The sequence below is a fragment of the Mauremys mutica genome, chromosome 7 (assembly GCF_020497125.1).
Source record: "Mauremys mutica isolate MM-2020 ecotype Southern chromosome 7, ASM2049712v1, whole genome shotgun sequence".
Lineage (NCBI taxonomy): Eukaryota > Metazoa > Chordata > Testudines > Geoemydidae > Mauremys > Mauremys mutica.
Genome location: NC_059078.1, coordinates 114,809,074 through 114,829,487, shown reverse-complemented (window position 1 = coordinate 114,829,487; position 20,414 = coordinate 114,809,074). Strand labels below are relative to the sequence as shown.

The 20,414-nt window shown below is 40.3% G+C and overlaps 1 protein-coding gene across 2 annotated transcripts in view; it reads right to left on the bottom strand.

Annotated features, from left to right (window-relative positions):
- Positions 1 to 20,414, bottom strand: part of PDZD8 (PDZ domain containing 8) — a 125,201-nt gene that overhangs the window by 69,739 nt on the left and 35,048 nt on the right. For both annotated transcript variants that reach the window (XM_045023549.1, XR_006580999.1), the window contains exon 2: positions 17,318 to 17,440. In XM_045023549.1, coding sequence (XP_044879484.1) covers positions 17,318 to 17,440 — 123 coding nt within the window. The remainder of the gene's footprint in view (positions 1 to 17,317; positions 17,441 to 20,414) is intronic.

Here is a 20,414-nt window from a genome sequence, read left to right as displayed (position 1 = left end):
CTCCCTACCTGCACGCAGCTCCCCGGAAGCGGCGACAAGTCCCTCAGCTCCTACGCACAGGTGCAGCAAAGGGGTCTCCACACACTGCCCTTGCCCCAAGTGCCAGCTCCGCAGCTCCCATTGGCCGGGAATCGCAGCCAATGGAGGCTGCGGAGGCGGTGCCTGTGGACAGAGGCAGCATGCAGAACCCTATGGCCACCCCTCCACCTAGGAGCTGAAGGAATTGTTGCTGCTTCCAGGCAGCCGTCAGAGATAAGTGCTGCTCAGATCCTGCACTCCTCACCCTTCCCGTGCCCCAAACCCCTGCCCCAGCTCTGAGCCCCCTCCCACACCCAAACTCCCTCCTGCAGCCCACACCCTCTTCTGTACCCCAACCCCCTGCCCCGAGCTCCCTCCGGCACCCCAAATCCCTCATCCCCAACCCTCACCCCAGTCTAGACTCCTCTCCTGCACCCTGAAACCCTCATTTTTGGTCCCACCCCAGAGCCCACCCCCCCCAGCCTAGAGCCTGTACCTCCTCCCACACGCCAACCCCCTGCTTCAGCCTCACCCCCCAACCCCCTCCTGCACCCCAAACATCTTATCCTTAGCCCCACCTCAGAGCCTGCACCTCCAGCCGGAGCCTTCACCCCTTCCCGTGCCCCAACCCCCCGCCCCAGCCCAATGAAAATGAGCAAGTGAGTGAGGGGAGATGGAGTGAGTGGGGCATGGCCTGGGAGCAGGGGGCCCCTGAATGTACCTGCATTTCAAGGACTGTACCTTCATTTTAATGTAGTGAACTGTGCAATACATGCGCATATCTTGGATTTTGATCAATGTGATCTTGAAGTTGGTGAAAGATATGCAATGTAATGTTTTAAGTGCAAGCGGGGAGGAAGGGGAAGAAGAATGAAGACAAAGGAAGTTAGAAAACCACAGTGGAAGTTATTTCATAGCTAAAATTAAAATGTTAACCACATTCACATATCTCCACCCATTCTGAACAACCTATACTTCTGAACCATGGTTATCGGTTATACAATCACGTTCAAGAAAGTGTCTAAAAAGCACCTCTGTCTGAAAGCTAAACTACATTCTCCCAAAGTTAAAAACCTGTTAGAAAAGGTTTCACTAATAACTATTAGTATCTGAAGGACCCTTGTGCACCAATCCCGGAAAAACCCTCCCTAGCTAACCTCTGAGCCATAGCTTTTTAATTGGCACTCATCTTCCAATACCTTTAATAGTAATAACTTTCTTACAGCTTCTTCATATGAAGAATAAGCTTACGAATCTTATCAGGATCCGGGGGGGGGGGGGGGGAAGGGAGGAGGGGGAGATGTGACTAGCACTACGTAGGATAATATTTCATCTTTTTACCCCATTATAGTGATGTCTGGCAATGTATAGCACTTCTTGCAGTTAGTTTGTACAAGTCTCTCACATGTTAAGTTCTCATCATACTACTCTCTCTTCTGGGCATGAATTCTAATCTTTATTTCAGGGACAAGAGGATGAGATCAGGACCACTGGTTTACTTGCTGACATTGTTCTTCTGTCTCCATATTCTTAAATAATGTATGTATACATTTAAGCATTGACACTTACACACAACTTTTATCTACCAAAAATACCCTCAAAATGAAAGCATAAAAGAGAAATGTAATATTGAGCAATGCCAACTATTTAATGAGGAATGCTTGTTATTAAAAATACAAAACCTTTATCTGATAAAGCTAAAATTTTAAATATAGAAATAAAAGAGTTGAATATGGCTCTAATTTACCACTGGAATATATCTAGAGTAATGCCATTAAAGCCAGTATTAACCTACTGCAATAGAGCACAATGCTGTTACAAAATGACAATTTCTTAAGCAACAGATGCTGAATTACTCCAGTAACCAGGCTATCAGGCTTTCGGAACATAACCCAACACTGCATATGATACAGTTGTTAATAGGTTCTAATAATTTAGATGTGGAAGAAAAGTTAAGATCTGGGCCAAAGTCATCCCTGGTGTAACCAGTCATAATTCCCATTGGCTTCAATAGGAGGTGCACATGCATACATCCAAGTTCATTTTGGTCCGCAATCTTGTTTCTCTAAGCAGTGAGGCAAAGAAAATAAAAAAAGATAGTTCTGCTAGATATTTAGGAAAAACAAAGAAATTTTCAGCTAACAAAATAATCTTTAGGGAACTAGCCAGTACCTTCAATATAATAATCACAGAGCATATTATTTATAGGATACTAACACCTCCTCCACTTTAACAAACATTTACTTAATTCATGGACTTTTCCCTTTCACAAATAAAGTCACTTTACCAACTCCGGATTTCTTCTTGAGTGAACAGGTATGCCATTATTTCAAAGATATATAAATACCAATCGTTACAGTTATTCTTGAAGCCTCCGGTATCAAAACAGATTTGGTTGTTTCCTTTAACTTACAGATTAATTAGGTGGCTTAAAATAAGTGATGAATGAAAAAACATTTTAACCCTTTATAGATCAATTTATTTGGTGGTATTTATAAGCAGAGGAGTTCAAATGTTTGTGCTGTGTTCATCCACCACATTTTTCCCCCAACTCCTATTTATGTCTAGCAACTGTTGTCATAACTCACTTGCAGTTCAACTTTACCACTCATTTGTCTAGACACCACTGATTTGATTACTTCCCCTGCTCCAGTTCAGTTGATTAGTCCTTGTTTGATTACACAATACCTAGTTCATGTTTGGGCAACGGATTACCTAGACCCACAAATTCATGCCTTGTTTGTCTTCTTTTTTTCTTTAAAGCTATCCCAAGTAAACCATTGTGTTTGTTTTCTGTTCCCCTTTCCAACTTCAGATGTTAGAAGAGATTTTGGGATCTGTGTCCCTTTTTTGCTACTTGTTAACTGTTAAAAGCTGAAGATACATTTCAATGCTAAAGCTTTTTTTAAAAATCAGACTTAAAAATCTGAGCCACTGTCAACAACTGAGTATTAGAAACTTACAAAGACAGAGAAGTCAACCCTGAATTTAAGTAGAGGGTCATTACAACAGGAGTCATGCAGGCGTCCAGGCCCATTCCTACTGTCTTTGGAGTGCTTCGTTATTTGTACAGGCCAATATTTTTTGAATATGAATGCCTACATTTCAGCACTTGAATATATAAATCTGATTCTTCAGAAGAAACAAGCACCACACCTTCTGTCACAGGGTAGCTAGGTCTTTAAGAGCAATCCATGCCCAACTCTTGCCTATAAATTTCCTCTCAAATTATGCACCTGTAAGCTACAAAGATTGATAGGAAGAGGAAAACAAGATATAAAAGGCAGGTCCAGTTCCCTCACTGTGGGGACAGATTGTCTCTTTGCTTCAGGTTTGTCTACACTACAATTAAAAAATCCACAGCACTGAGTCTCAGAGCCTTTGTCAGCTCACTCAATCTCACAGGGATCAGGCTCTGGGGCTATAAATAGTGTAGACCAGGGGTCGGCAACCTTTCAGAAGTGGTGTGCCGAGTTTCCATTTATTCACTCTAATTTAAGGTTTCGCGTGCTGGTAATACATTTTAATGTTTTTTAAAAGGTCTCTCTCTACAAGTCTCTATATTATATTTTTATTACATTATGAAAATGGCAACACTCTTCCATGATCTCACTTTCGTAGCTTGTGTCACTTTGAATAAGCCTGTTCTAAGACAAGGCTCCTATGTTTCATCAAAGAGTATCAGATGTGAAACAGCATGAAGGTATTTAAGAAGCCAACTCAAAGAGTTCCTCCTACACAAGCATTCAGGTCTTGAGCAGTCCAGACAAACAATGCACGTTACAACAAAGCTTAAACTTGTTCATCATAATAATTTTAAAAATACTAGTTGCCTATTTAATTTTAAAAACAGCAAAAAATATCCACCTCCCTTTCCATTTCTTATAAGGAGACTTGAAGTTTAAATCTCCTCAGTGTTATAGATATGCTTGCTTTGATCCTCTTAGCTCTTGGAAAGCCCAGGGGTTCTGCGCTGCTGGCTCCACCTAGGGACAGCTCTGTCCGCCATTAGGGAAATTTTTTCCGAGAACCCCCTGTAACATTTCGTGAATTCCCAGGGGTTCTCAAACCCCAGTTTGGGAACCGCTGTCCTAAGGTATGCTTTTAAACACCTGTGTTTGGCCCATGTTTGCTGACTTGGGCAGCTGGCTGTAAAACTGCAATGTAGGCATTCAGGCCCAGGCTGCAGCCTGAGCTCTGGGATCTTCCCTCCTCACAGGGGTCCCAGAGTTTGGGCTCCAGTTTAAGCGTCTACACCACTACTTTACAGCCCCACAGCCTGAGCCCAAGTCAGCTGACATGGACCAGCTGTGGGTGTTTAATTGCAGTGTAAACATGCCCTTAGAAGCCTGAAGGGGAACAGCAGTGGCTAAGGTTTCTCTAGAGAAAAGCTTAGGGTTAGGTTTAGGATTAGGGGCAGTGACTGCTTGGAACCTCTGTGCCAAGAAGGGGACTTCTAAAACATAGGAAAAAGTATTGGAGAAACCATAATACAAAGTGAAAATTAGTAAATATTTTGTTTAGAAGAAATTTGTATAACTTTTGTTTAGAAGAAATTTTTGTAGTCCCTAAGAAGAGTCAAATGGGACAGGTATCCTGTAGAGGTGCTGGGATATATTTTGTGCATTAGACATTAAACCAGACCTTAGGAAGGAAGACTGGTTTGGAACTTCAATCTGTGTCTGTGATTAAATACAAATGCAGGAGGTAAAGGCACCACCACATCCAAATGCCAGAGAGAGGAGTAGCCCCCTCACTCCTGCTGACCTTGAAAATTTTGACCACGGTGTCTAACACGTCCTATGTAGGTGCTTTGAGAAACTGCAGTTTCAGTAGAGACTTCAGATTTTTAGCAGCTAAAATCTCCAAAGATTCCATCCTGACTAAGCATTCTACATCCCCTCACAGCTCCTACAGTTGACCAGCTCGTACATGGGCCACCTCAACAGAGTAATTGAGAATGTTCCCTCCAGCCCGCGACTAAAGGGGTGAGGCCTGACCTTCCCTGTAATGCAGAGGTGGGCAAACTACAGCCCACGGGCTACATCCGGCCCGCGGGGCCATCCTGCCCAGCCCCTCCCCTGTTGTTCTCCCTCCCCCACAGCCTCAACTCACAGTGCCAGCAGTGTGGCAGGCTCCGGCCGGACAGCACGGTTCAGGGGCAGATTTACAAGTGAACACAGGGTGCCCTTGGCACGGGGTCCCCCAACAACAGGGGGCCCCAGGGCCAGGCCCTGGAGCAGCTCAGCACCAGTGCACCCCCTGTGGGGGGGAGGGGCTGCATTGAGGGGGCAGGAGACCAGGCGGGCAGTGCTGGTGTCGGGAAACATGGCCGGAGGACTCAGGAGCACCTGGCGGCCATGCAACCAGCCGGAGAGAAGCAGTGCTTTGAAGGGAAAACTGCCACTTCTCTCCGGCTGCACAGCTGCCCCTGCTCCTCCTGAGTCCTCCACCCATGTTCGCAGGGCCACATTCTGAAAGAGGCTTGGGGGCGGTGGTGGATTTGGGGTGGAGTCCCAGGGGGCCGGCTGGGGGGCAGCCGGGGGGGGAGGGGGTTGGATAGGGGGTGGGGTCCCGGGGGCAGTTGGGGCGGGGATCCTGTGAGGGGACGGTCAGGGGACAAGGAGCAGGGGGGGGTTGGATGGGTCAGGGATTCTGAGGGGGGCAGTCAGGGGGAGGAAAGTGGAAGGGGGCAGAGTCCAGGCTGTTTGGGGAGGCACTGCCTTCCCTACCCGGCCCTCCATACCGTTTTGCAACCCCGATGTGGCCCTCAGGCCAAAAAGTTTGCCATCCCCTGCTGTAATGGCTGCTCTGGGCTGGGGTGGAGCCAGGCACTGAAACTGAGAGCAGGCAGTATGTCCTATGGTACCAATGACCTCTTCCTAGCAGCGAGGCAAGGTGGAGGAGAAAACCTCCATCAGTACAGGTTTACTGGCTGCTGACTGAACATGTAAAAAAAAGATCTACAAACTTTTATTTTTCTAATTTTCAGCAACCGTAACTTTTAAACCCTTAATATTTTAGAAATAGTAGAATATTCCTTGGATTATAATAGTTTCAAAGTAGATTCATTTTTGTTCTAAATTCTTTAAAAAGAACAACATGTACTTTGTGCCGGTGCCACGTATTACTGTGTTTTTCCACTGTAGGGCTGTTTTGTCAAGTAGGCCTATCCAATGGCCATATACTTTAACTACTATTTTACATAGCATGATATATATTCCAAGATAATGAAAGGTAATCATTTAATCCTGTTTGCTTTACAAAGGTGAACCTATGTAGATAAATGTTATGTTTAGCAGATTAGTCTGAAAAAATTATTTTCCCCATAATAAAATCAAGTTAATATGTCTTACTTGTAAACTAGTCTCTACAGTTTAACATGAAAATCTTCACAGTTGGAGAATTAGAGTTGCTTTTCACCCTCTAAAGAAAATATAAAAATGATTATGAAGTTGTCAGTCTGACTTATTTGCTCTTCCAATTCTTTGAGAACATACTCAAATATAGGTAACAAACTGAAGGTAATCTTGCTTTGGTCTTAAAACATTACCTAGAATATTTATCAAAAAATAAATATATTATTTTTGCAGTAGTAAAAGATCGTATTGTCCCAGCAACATTCATTTACAACTTTTATTATCTATTACCTAGCACCTAGAAGTCCCAGTTATTGAAGTTATATTTTTATAAGTAATGCTTAAATTGGGGGAAAATAATTCTGCATATTACTAGGCCCCTCCTCTTCTTTGCTCTCTCTCCTTTAAAAAAAATAAAATAAAAAAATGCAATTTTCAGGCATTTCCTGGGGGGCGAATACTAAGCTCAGCTCTAAATGCAGTGCATAAGTGCACACTCACAAAAGCTGATTGGGGTGAAAAGAGTGTTAATTACTAATCTGCAGTAGAGAACAAAAAACCTTTGGTTTGCAAAATGTCATCCCAAAACTTTATTAATGTAGTTTAAAGATCCAATTCTTACTAATACGTAAAGGAAGCTAAACATTACTCATCTGTCACTAGTAATAAGAGGGTTCTTTTTAAACTTTATGGAACTGCATTTCTCAGAGAATTGGTAACGAGGACAACAGCATTCTGTGTTTGAATGTGATCAAAATTGGTAAGGACTGTATCACTGATGCCAGGCAGTGTTCAGTGCTGAAGCCAAGTGACTGTTAATAAGGCTAGGGGTCACAGACAAAATAACAGAGAGGGTAGGTGAGGAGAGCAATGGTTCAAGCAGGCAGGTTTTAGCTAATGAAACAACCTAGGATGAGACACTTGTCATGTGGAGAAGACAGGTGTTAAGCTGAACAATTTTTGTGTGTGTGGCAAAGGGGAGGGGCACGGGGTGGAGTGTTCTGAGCACTCCATACAAACTCAGACCGAATTTGGAGCCTTCCTGACTCCACTACTGATCCCACTTCCTGACCCCCCGCCCCCCAGTGTTCAATAATTCAAAAGGGCGGCTCTAAACAGAGACCTGCCACAGAAAAAAAATGGTTATTCATCTTGCAGTACCTGTTGTTCTTTGAGACAGTCTGTCGTTGTGGATCCTACTACTGGGGTGCATGTGACCTTTGCTCAGGAGTTTGGAAGTTGCGTCCCATAAAGGTTGCGCATATGCCCTTCATATCCTCACTCTCCCCAAAGGGAATAAAGGGCAGAGCGATCCTGTCCACCATTCAAATTTCCTTTGTCATCCAAAGATCCCAAGAGAAGTCTCTGAGCTGTGGGGATGGAGAGTGGGCTGTGGGATCCGTATGCACAGAACATCTCAAACAACAGTTACTGCAAACTGAGTAACTGATTTCTCTCCTTTAAATTCCTGTGCATCTGGTTCCCACTTATGGTGATTAGCCAGTAGTTCAACATTCCAGGCAGTGGGGACTAGGAGCTCATTTTAAAGGACTGCAGGACTGTTCAGCCAACCTTTGTGTTAGTTCTAGAAGTTGATATTAGCGAATAACGATTGGTGAACAAGTGCACCAAGGACCATGTTGCCTCTCTACAATCTCTGTGATCAGAACTCTAATGAAGCATGCCACAGATGAGGCCTGCATTCTGGTGGAATGGGCAGAGTAACCTGATCTGGGAGTTGCAGTTGCTTAATATCTAAGGTTACCCTGATACAGTGTACAGTGCATTTCAAAATTCCTGAAGCAGAAAGAAGTCTACCTTAAGATGAACTTCCATATGCAAAAAAAAAAGTCTAGGACAGTGCTTCAAGCTATCTGATGTGGGGGACCGGCAATTTTTTTCCCCCCAATGTGCCAGGGACCGGTGCCATATTATTATCCTATTTGACGCTCTTATGAGGAAACTCGCCGCGGACTGACAGCCGATGGCTCGCGGACCGGCACCAGTCCGCGGACCACCACTTTGAGAAGCACTGGTCTAGGAGATCTTCTAGCCAGTCTTTGTCTATTAAGGCAGTACAAAAAAGTGTCCTTTTCACATCTAGGATATGTAGTTTTGTTTCATCAGGAGAAAAGTGAGGTCTTGGAAAGACTACAGGTAACTGGATATGAAAGTCCAAAAATACTTTCAGAATAAATTTTGGGTGAAGCCTCAGTTCCCCTTACACACTTTTTTATACAGACAGTGTGGTTTGTCGTGACCGCCTGGATTTTGATTACTCTGCATGCAGAGGTAATAGCCACCAAAATTCAATCTCAATTGAAAGTGGTCAAGGGAGCGGGATGATAGGGGCTTGAAAAAAGGTACCATTAGAGAGGTAAGGACTAGGTTCACGTTTCAAGAAGGTGGTATTTTCCTTACCGGTGGAAACGCTCAGTAGGACTCTCAAAAACATTTTGAGCACTGGGTGATAAAAACTGAAGAACCCTGAATATGAAAATGAAAGGCTGAAATTGCTGCCAAGTGAATCTTAATGGAGCTGTGAGAAAGGCAAGATTGTTTAAGAGATAATAGGTAGTCCAAAATTACCGAAATAGATGACTGAAAAGGGTCATATCTTCTGCCATAACAAGAAGCACTTCCACTGAGCAATATATGTCTTCCTAGTGGAATGTTTCTTGCTTTCCATAAAGATTCTCTATACATCAGTTGAGCATCCCCTAGCTGCTGGCATCAGCCAGAGAGTCTCCATGATATCAGAAGAAAGTTTATTAGTCAATTGGAAAACAGTATTGGGAAGTCCTTAGTTTAGTCCTTCGTGTCTTCAGCTCTGACTCAGGGGCATCATTTTAACCCTTCTGTACCCACTGAGTAGCAATATCAAAATGATCAATACAGAGCCATACAGATGGTCCATAAAATATTACAAACAATTCCTGCATTCATTACAGCAGAAACTTCCACTTGGGTCACACCACTTTTTGCGTCAAATTGGAGAACAAGTTTCTAGTTGTGTCAGCCTGGTTGTTTTGAGTATTGAAACCTTTACTTTTAAGGAAGTTTTTAAAGAGAACACACACTGAATGCATAAAAAAAAAACTAGCAAGAATTCAAGTTTTTAAATTTTAAATGGCAGCATTAACTAAGTCAGCAGTTTATTTTGTGCCAGGTGCTGTTTTTTCAAATTCAACTAAATAGTTTAGACTCCTCAAATTTGCAATGAAACAAGTGTAAATCAAATGGATTTGAGGGCCTTTTGTGGTTCTGTTGACAGTCTACTCAAGTTTCATTATCATGAATTATGATGTCATTAGGAATGACAAGAGTAACCTAACATAGCATTGTAATTCAAAATAATATAAATACTGTACATTTAAAAAAAAAACATTTCCAGATAAAAAGTTCCATACATTTCAAACATGTACAATGCTATCTTCTTCTAGGAGAGTGAGGATGCTAGCAAAGTAATAAAGAACTGCTCTTAGTTCAACTGCAAGTTTGGAGGAGATTATGAATTCCACACATTGCAAGGGAGCTAAAGAAGAGGAAGTGACCTTCTCAAAAATCCTTCAGAGTCAACAAATGAGCGAAGGCAGAAAATACTGGAGCTGAACTGTTGGCCGTACATTTTTGTTCTCTGAAACATTTGGTCAGATTCCAGCCTGAAAGTGGAATTTTTGAATGGCATGACATGCCTCTCACAGGTGGGGGGAGAAGGGGCTGATCTTCTTGGCAAGAGACTAGGTGGATCAGCTGGAAGGGAGATAATATTCAATGCAAGGGGAGGGTGCTGTGGAGTAAAATACAGAATAATCTAACTCTGTGTGCCATGAACAAACTGAATTGATAGTGGGTATTAGGAAACACTATTTCACTAGGAGGGTGGTGAAGCACTGGAATGGGTTACCTAGGGAGGTGGTGGAATCTCCATCCTTAGAGGTTTTTAAGGTCCAGCTTGACAAAGCCTTGGCTGGGATGATTTAGCTGGTGTTGGTCCTGCTTTGAGCAGGGGTTTGGACTAGATGACCCCCTGAGGTTCTCTTCCAACCCTAATATTATATGATTCTATGATGTGACAAAGAATGGGAAGAGAAGAATTTTTTCAGCTGCTTATATATCAAAACTAAGAGTTTGGGTAACATGCAAAAGGAACTGGAAATTCTCATCAGTAAGAAAATTGATATAAGTGGCATTACTGAAACCTCGTGAGACAGTTTGTATGTTGGAATATTAAAATCACTGGTTATAACCTGTTTAGGAAGGACCGAGTAAGAGGTGGGGACTCTAAAGACACCATTACTGATTTTAATAGTTATTTGTAACTCAGAACCACAGGATCTTGAATGCATGTGGATCAGTGCACTAGTTAACAAAGATCAGGAAGGGATATTGGTGGGGATCTGTTACAAAACAACAAATCAAACCAGAGAACAGAATAAATTACTTCTTAAGCATCTGTCTATAACGGAAAGAAAAAAAGTTTTATTGTTATGGGGAACTTCAGTTTGGAAAACATATGCTGGAGGTCTCATGCAGCCAGTAGTAAGTCATCATTAGAATTTCTGAAAATTCTAGATAATTTTCTTACACAGAAAGTATTATGCCCCACACAAGGTAACTAAAAGATAAAGATGAATTAAATGCTGGACTTAAAGTAGGTGGTTGCCTACCTTGGGATCAGTGATCATGGAGTTTTTAAACTACGGGCTGGGAGAAAACTAACAGGTGCAAAGGAGCACACAGTTCAGGCAGAGACATCCCTTAGCGGAAGATCTATTAATGTTTGTTTATGAGACGGTCATGTGAGACAGTATCAAAAGCTTTATTAAAGTTAAGATATAGTAGTCTGGAACACAGCGCAGAACAGATCTTATTAGCACAGAAAGCAGGAAGTTACAACAGAGTCCATGGGGGGGAGGGCAGGGGGCAGTATAGAGATTCCAGAGTCCTAGGCTTACCCCCCTTGAGTCCCAACCAGGAGACTGACCAGCTTCCAGCAGCCCAGCCTCAGTCATGCCCACCTGCCCTCCTCCTTCCTTTGTCTCTTTCTCAGGCCAACAGGCCACCTACCCTCCACCTCTCGCTTTGTTCTTCTAGACCCCAGGTCTGATTCTTACAGAGGATAGCCTCGGCCATCAGTTGCCAAGTTACAGAGTGTCAGTCATTGTCTGTGAGTAACTTGAGTAACACAGGAGAAACTGAAAAAGCAGCAATGAGTCCTGTGGCACCTTATAGACTAACAGACGTATTGGAGCATGAGCTTTCGTGAGTGCATCCGACGAAGTGGGTATTCACCCACAAAAACTCATGCTCCAATACGTCTGTTAGTCTATAAGGTGCCACAGGACTCTTTGCTGCTTTTACAGATCCAGACTAACACAGCTACCCCTCTGATACAGGGGAAACTGAGGCACACACACAGTATTCAGACAAAACTGTAAGAACATTCCCACTTTGTCACAAAATATATAGCAATGACGGAATAGGTCATGCTGACAGCAGAGCGGCACTATATGTGAAAGAATGCATAGGGTCAAATATAGTAAAAATCTTAAATGAACCAAACTGTACCATAAAATCTCTATGGATAGAAATTCTGTGCTTCAATAAGAAGAATACAGCAGTAGGGATATACTACCAACCACCTGATCAGAATGGTGATGATGATTGTGAAATGCTCAGGGAGATTACAGAGTTTATAAAAATAGAAAACTCAATAATAATGGGGGATTTCAACTATCCCCATGTTGACTGGATACATCACCTCAGGACAGAACAAAGTTTATTTGCACCATACATGACTGCTTCTTGGATCAGCTAGTCCTGGAACCCAGAAGGGGAGAGGCAATTCTTGATTTAGTCCTAAGTGGAGCACAAGATCTGGTCCAAGAGGTGAATATAGCTGGACTGCTAACTAGCAGTGACCATAATATAATTAAATTTAAGATCCCTGGAGGGAGCAGGGTAGAAGCCCACTACAGTAGCATTTAACTTCAGAAAGGGGAAGTACACAAAAATGAGGAAGCTAGTTAAAAAGAAATTAAGAGGTACAGTCCCAAAAGTGAAATGATTGCAAGCTGGATGGAAACTTTTTAAAAACACCATAATCGAGGCTCAAATTAACTGTATGCCCCAAATTAAAAAACAAAGTAAGAGGACCAAAAATGTGCCACCGTGGCTAAACAACAAAGTAAAGGAAGCGGTTAAAGGCAAAAAGACATTATTTAAAAACTGGAAGTTAAATCCTACTGAGAAAAACAGAAAAAAGAGCATAAACACTGGCAAATGAAGTGTAAAAATATAATTAGGGCGGCCAAAAAAGAATTTGAAGAGCAACTAGCCAAAGACTCAAAAACTAATAGCAAAAATAAAATTTAAGTTCATCAGAAGCAGAAAGCCTGCTAAACAATCAGTGAGGCCACTGGATGATCAAGGTACTAAAGGAGCACTCCAGGAAGATAAGGCCATTGCAGAGAAACTAAATTAATTCTTTGCAACAGTCTTCACTGCAGAGGATATAAGGAAAATTTCCAAACTTGAGCCATTCTTTTTAGGTGACAAATCTGAGGAACTGTCCCAGATTGAGGTGTCACTAGACGAGGCTTTGGAACAAAATTGATAAACTAAACAGTAATAAATCACCAGGTCCAGATGGTATTCACGCAAGAGTCCTGAAGGAACTCAAATATGAGATTGCACAACTGTGGTATGTAATCCATCCTTTAAAACAGCTTCTGTATCAGATGACTGAATGATAGCTAATGGGACGCCAATTTTTTAAAAAGGCTCTAGAAGCAATCCCAGCAATTACAGGCCAGTAAGACTGAATTCAGTACCAGGCAAAGTGTTTGAAACTATAGTAAAGAACAGAATTATAAGACACATAGATGAACACAATTTGTTGGGGAAGAATCAACATGGCTTTGTAAAAGGGAAATCATGCCTCACCAATCTACTAGAATTCTTTGAGGGGGTCAACAAGCATGTGGACAAGAGGGATCCAGTGGATATAGTGTATTTAGATTTTCAGAAAGCCTTTGACAAGGTCCCTCACCAAAGGCTCTGAAGCAAAGTAAGCTGTCATGGGATAAGAGAGAAGGTCCTCTCATGGATTGGTAACTGGCTAAAAGATAGGAAACAAAGAGTGGGAATAAATGGTCAGTTTTCAGAATGGAGAGAGGTAAATAGTGGTGTCCCACAGGGGTCTGTTCTGGGACCAGTGATGTTCAACATAGTTATAAATGATCTGGAAAAAAGGGGTAAACAGTGAGGTGGCAAAATCTGCAGATGATACAAAATTACTCAAGATAGTAAAGTACAAAGTAGACTGCGAAGAGTTACAAAAGGATCTCACAAAACTGGGTGACTGCACAACAAAATGGCAGATGAAATTCAATGTTGGTAAATACAAAGTAATCCACATTGGAAAACATAATCCCAACAATACATACAAAATGATGGGGTCTAAATTAGCTGTTACCACTCAAGAAAGATCTTGGAGCCATTTTGGATAGTTCTCTGTAAACATCCACTCAATGTGCAGCGCCAGTCAAAAAAAGCTAACAATGTTAGGAACCATTAGGAAAAGGATAAATACTAAGACATAAAAAATCATAATGCCTCTATATAAATCCATGGTACATCCACATCTTGAATACCATGTGAAGATCTTGTCACTCCATCTCAAAAAAGATAATAGAATTGGAAAAGGTAGAGAAGGGCAACAAAAATGATTTGGGGTATGGAACAGCTTCCATATGAAGAGAGCTTAAAAATACTGAGCTTGGAAAAGAGACTACTAAGAAGGAATACGATAGAGGTCTATAAAATCTTGACTGGTGTGGAGAAAGTGAATAAGGAAGCGTTATTTACTCACTCTCTTAAGACAAAAACTAGGCAGTCACCAAATGAAATTAATGAGCAGCAGGTTGAACACAAACAGAAGAAAGTACTTCTTCACAAAACACACAGTCAACCTGTGAAACTCATTGCCAGGGGATGCTGTGAAGGCCAAAACAGGGTTCAAAAAACAACCTAGATATTGATGGACCTATCCTCCATGAATTTGACTATTAGGCAGAATGATCAGGGATGCAACTCAGAAATCCATGCTCGGAAGGTCCCTAACCTCTGCTTACCAGAAACTAGGAATAGGCAACACAAGAGGGATCACTTGAGATTGGCCACTGCTGGAAGACAAGATACATATGGCTGTGCTTCACAAGGGCTAATTTCCCAAACTGAGGAAAATTATAAACACAATGGATTGGAAGGAAAACTTTAGATGAAAAATGTGAATGAAAATTGGGAGTTCAAGAGGAGTTTCTAGGTGGCCAAAAAGCCACAATTTCACAATCCAGAATCAAGACAACTGTGGGTAAAAAAACATCCTGATTCTGTGGTGAAGTGAAAGCATAAATTAGAAATAAAAAAAGTAACATAACAAATGGAAAAAAGGAGTGTAGATAGAAAGCAATATAAATTAGAAATTAAGAATTGTAGAAAATTGATAAGGGGATCAAAGAACGCAAGGGAAAATTCTATAGCTGGCAGGGCTAAGGACGATAAAAAGGAATTTAAGTATATAAGGAACAAGAGAAATCTTAGCAATGATATAGGCCCATTATTAGATGGAGATGGTAAAGGTATTAACAGTAGTGCAGAACAGGCAAAAGAAGTGTTCAATAAATATTTCTGTTCTGGTTTTAGAAAGGAACACGATGATGTACTCATATCACATAAAGATGAGGAAGTACTTTCCAGTCCATTAGTCACTATGGAGGATGTTAAACAGCAACTATTAGGGATAATCATTTTTAAAATCAGCAAGCCTGAATAACTTGCAGCCAAGAGTGCTAAGAATGTGGGGTGAGGCGATCACTGGCCCACTGATATTAATTTTTAACAAACCTTGAAATACCAGGAAAATTCCAGTGACTGGAAGAGTGCTAATGTTACACCGATATTTAAAAAGGGCAAGGGAGATGACCCAGGTAACTATAGGCCTGACATCAATCCCTGGCAAAATAATGGAACAGTTGATATGGGATTCAACTGATTAAGAATTAAAGGACAAGAATAAAATTAATGCCAGAGCCAGTCAACATACTTTGTGGAAAATAGGTCTTGTCTAACAAATCTGATTTCATTCCAATGAGATTATAAATTTGGTTGGTAAATGTAATTGAGTAGATGTAAGGCGGCATTTTGTAAAGCACAATATTCTGATTTGAAAATTAGCATGATACAATATCAATAGAGCACATATTAAATGGATTATGAACTGGCTAACTGACAGATCTCAAAAAATAGCAATCACCGGGGAATTGTCATTGAATGGGGGTGTTTCTAGTGGGGTTCAAGAGGGATCCATACTATGCCGAATGCTTTTCAACATTTTCATCACCAATCTGGAAGTAAATATAAAAATCACTGCTGATAAAATTTGCTGATGACACAAAGATTGGCAGATTGATAAATAACGATGTGGACAGAGCAGATATGCAGGGCAATCTGGATTGCTTCGTAAACTGAGCCCATTCAAACAAAATGCATTTTCATGCAGCCAAATGCTAAGTTACACTTCAAGGAACAAAGAATGAGATCATAACTAGGGAATTGGAGCCTGTCTCCCAGAAAGCAGTGACTTTGAAAAGGATCATGGGGTCATACTGAACAAGCAACTCAACATGCGTTCACAGTGAGATGTAGTCAGTGGCAAAAAGGACTATCATCATCCTTGGATGAACAAACAGAAGAGTAGAAAGGTGATTTCACCTTTGTATGCGATATTGGTGAGACCAATACTGGAATACTGTATCTAGTGCCCACATTTAAAGAAGGATGTTGAAAAATTGGAGAAGGTATAAAAGAGCCACAAAATTGATTTGAAAACTGGAGAAAATGCCCTATAGGGAGAGACTTAATATCAAGCTGTTTAGTTTATGAAAAACTAGATTGAGAGCTGTCTTGATCATAGCATATAAATAACTTCATGTGGATAAAATACCAGATACTAAAAGATTCTTTAATCTAGCGGAAAAGGGCATAACAAGAATCAATGTATGGAAGCTGAAGACAGACCAATTCAAATGAGAAATCTGGTGCAAATTTCTAACAATGAGGGTAATTAACCACAGAGAAAAACTATCAAGGGAAGTGGCAGATTCTTTGTCTCTTGATGTCTTCAAATTAAGCCTAGATGCCTGGCTAAAATATATTTTCCCAAAAAACAAGTTATGCTTTAGTCTTCTTCTTTCGTATGGCGTCGGCAGGTAGCAACAACTACAAATGTATATCTACGTTTGATAGCCAGCACATTGCCGCAGCAGTGAGCTGGTGAATGTTTTAGTGAAACACAAAAGTTATTGGGTTCAATACCAGGGAACTGGGTGAAATGTAATGGTCTGTGATATATAGGAGGTCAGACTAGATCATTTAATGGTCCCATCCAGCCTTAAATTTTATGAATTTGAGGGCACTTTCACAAAAACAAGTTTTACTTGCTTTGGACTTTTGATAATATCTCTTTTTATTTTCAATATTGAAATCACTTCCACAGCAACTAAATTATGAAGTCACCAATAAGCCTATGAACCTATGAATTCTTACTTGATGAGGGGGAAAATAAGCAGTAGGAGCAGATTAACACTTAAGCAACCAAAAGCAAAGAGGAAGAAAAATTATCATTATACACAGATCTACATACACCCACAGAATTATCTAAACAGCTTAGAGTGTGTGTTCCATGTTTCAACTGATCATTAAGAGAAAGAATTTTTAATTTAAAAAAAAAGCTATATTCTAGTACGAGTTCAACCAGGAGAGTGAAGCTGCAGTGTTCTTGTATCAAAACACCCTTAGCAATAATATCATGTACTTGAAAACCACTAAAAATTACTTAGTCCAGAAAGAGTGACAGAGCGGAGGATAGGACATACCTTGTACATTCTATTAAGGTAATTTTAAGTCGGCCTTCTGTCAATGGAAAATCTTGTATGCTGAGATCCCGATCTTCATATTCCTCAGGTGACATAACTTGAAATGGAAAAAATGGCTTGAACCTGATAAAAAATAAATATAAAGTCTCACTTTTTCATAAATAGGACTATTTTACTAGTTCAAAATACATTAACAGAACTATCAGGCACAAAGAAAAAGCAATATACTTACAGGGCCATTTTTTTGTGTGTATTTGTTTTTTTGGGTGGAGGGGTTCTTTTTCTGTTTAAGACAATTAAGGACAGAAAATCTGATTTCTACAAGTCTTCCAGACCCCCCTCTCCCCCCCCCAAAAAAGGCCCCCGGAAGCTACTAAAAATTCTTCCATGAAAGAAGCTGAGGAGTATATAACACTGCAAGAAAGTAAACACTTTGTTTTCCCTGGAATAGATTATCTTGAATGCCATATCCTAGTGTGTCAGTAATTTTGAATAAAGGAGTTTATAAAAATATTCTCTGAGCTGAAACTGTGTAGCTGTATAGTATGTTAAAGAAAAATCTTGTGCTATTATGTGTAAAGAAACTACTATAAGCTTTCAATTTACCTATATACTAAAGTATTTAGGTGATTAAGGACAATAAAACCTACAGACAAATATTTACATACCACAGTATAGGTTTTCATACAATAGGATAGGCATAGCTAGAGATGTGCACTATTAGACAAGACACTGTTAGTACTGTTATTCATTCTAGTACCTGTTCTTACAACATTGAAAAAAATTTTAGAGCATTATTTTGCTGAGAATGCAATATAAAAACTTTGAAAAGAAACTGAAGAAGACAGTTAATGTTATGTATAAATTCTGAATACCTTGATCGGCATTTTAATACTTTTTTACAGTATCAAAAAATGATTTCCCTCATTTGCAGGGCATGGTCTGGTTTTGCACTGATTTTAGTTTAACCAGTGCAACTTGTGTTTTTGGACCAGGCCTAGGATTTACAGAAACCCATAAACTCTCATTTGATGGAGCACGACACCAGAGGAAGAAAACAGAAAAGCTCCCTTCAGTTCACCAGCAAAGGCATCATTTTTTAAATTAAGAAGAGGTGGTAAGTAAATGCGGTGATGAAGATGTCAGCATTCCTAGAGCATAGTCTCAGCCCCTCTCCCCACACTCAAAACACAGAGCCTGCATGAAAGAAGAAAGTCTATTTTTAACTACCTTAAAAATAAAGAAATCAGAAGGAAAAAAGTTATGACTGCAATATTCTGATAGAAATTTTAAACAAAATTGAGGAAATTCAGAGGTATGTTTCAATGGCATCTTAAGAACCATATTGTACCTACAGTATTGTGCTTTTAGATACCATGTTGATAGCTACCTTAGAAATAACTTTATCTGTGTATTTTAGATTATAATGTTATAAGCTAGAAAGTGAGGCAAAATAGTATAAGTTTTAATTTCCTGACTGTTGAGAGTTTAAAAAATATCAGTCAATTTTGCAATTAATGCAAGATGACTTACAAAGAGAATTCCAAATTCTAGGAACTCCAATACAGTATGTACTGAAATATGCAAAGCAGTTAAGGTTTTCTTTTCAAGTTGAACTTGAGCTCTGTAGTACTTTGTAGATAATTTAGTTATCTGATAATATTCTTTTAATATGGAATTAGAATACAGAAGTACATTTAAAACCAACAAAGTTGTGAATTACAAAACAGCAGGCTCGGATTTCATTTTTCTTGCCTAATGGCTTCAACATGCGTTTGGAAATAGATCCTGAAAGTCCTAGGCCAAAACAAGTTTAGATTATACTTCCGTTCCCACTAATATTAGCAGCTTACAAATAAAATTAAATTTGGAGTATTTAGTTACATGTAACGGCTTCTTTACAACATTCAATTTTCATAACCCAGCAATTGCCATCTATTTCATGATAATCTATTATATGTTTGTATGTTTACAAAATTAAATGTAAACCTCAATGTACTATTATTCCAAGTAGGGTTTAATTACTTGTTTGTTAGTTAACTGAGCAGTTTACAGACTGTTCAAGGATGAGATAACCCAACTGCATTTATTAAGTAAAAATGTTTGGAAAGATTATTTCCTATTGGCAACTGGTGACTGAATACACAACTTAAAAGCCTTATTACTTTAACTAGCAAAATTTAGCCATCTTGTGATCTTACTGTAAAATCCATACATGGGCCATCTATAATACAAGTATATGATAGGTTCCCAGATGCCCAGTTCCTCCAATTTCCCCCCCCCCACCCCGCTCCCAGTTAGCCTAAAGGATGTCCCTATCCCTATCTCACTCACTCATGCAGACAGTCCCCCACAACTAACCCCACTTAGTAGCAACCTTCCAGCTAGTGAAGAGTGCTCCCTGCAGAGCTGTCATTGCTACTCCTTTGTTCCACTAAACAGGGTTGCTAAAGAACAATACCAGGTATTCCAATTCTCAGAAGCCAGGTTTACTCCTTCCATAATGACCTTGCAAAAGGTCAGCTTGGGAACACTCCTTATGTTATGAAGCAAGATAAACTACAACATTAATTTAATACAACATTTATACAGTAGTAGGAATAATCCAGCCACACTTAATGAACAAGTGGATTTATTTAAAATACTGTACTTAAGTATTACTTTAAAATACTAACTTACACTGGTGTTTTAGCAAAAAGACTTCATTAAGCAGACAAGGTGGGTGAGGTACAGTAATATCTTTTATTGAACCAACTTCTGTTGGTGAAAAAGACAAGCTCTCTAGCTTACACAGAGCTGTTCTGCCAGTCTCCAATATCCTGGGATCAACACAGCTACAACACCGTCGCAAACATTCTTCATTAAGCTAATTTAATGAGATTTAGCCAAGAGATCTCGGGTCTGTTTCCAGCTCTGCAACAGATTGCGTATGACCTGTACAAGTCAAGGTCTCATTGTTCCAGTTTCTCCATATAAAAAGAGAGGACAATATTTTCCATTTTCAGGAGTGTTGTGAACCTAGGGTATGTCTACACTGGCACTTTGTTGGCAAAACTCGTGTCATTCAGGGATGTTTAAAAAAAAAAACACACACACA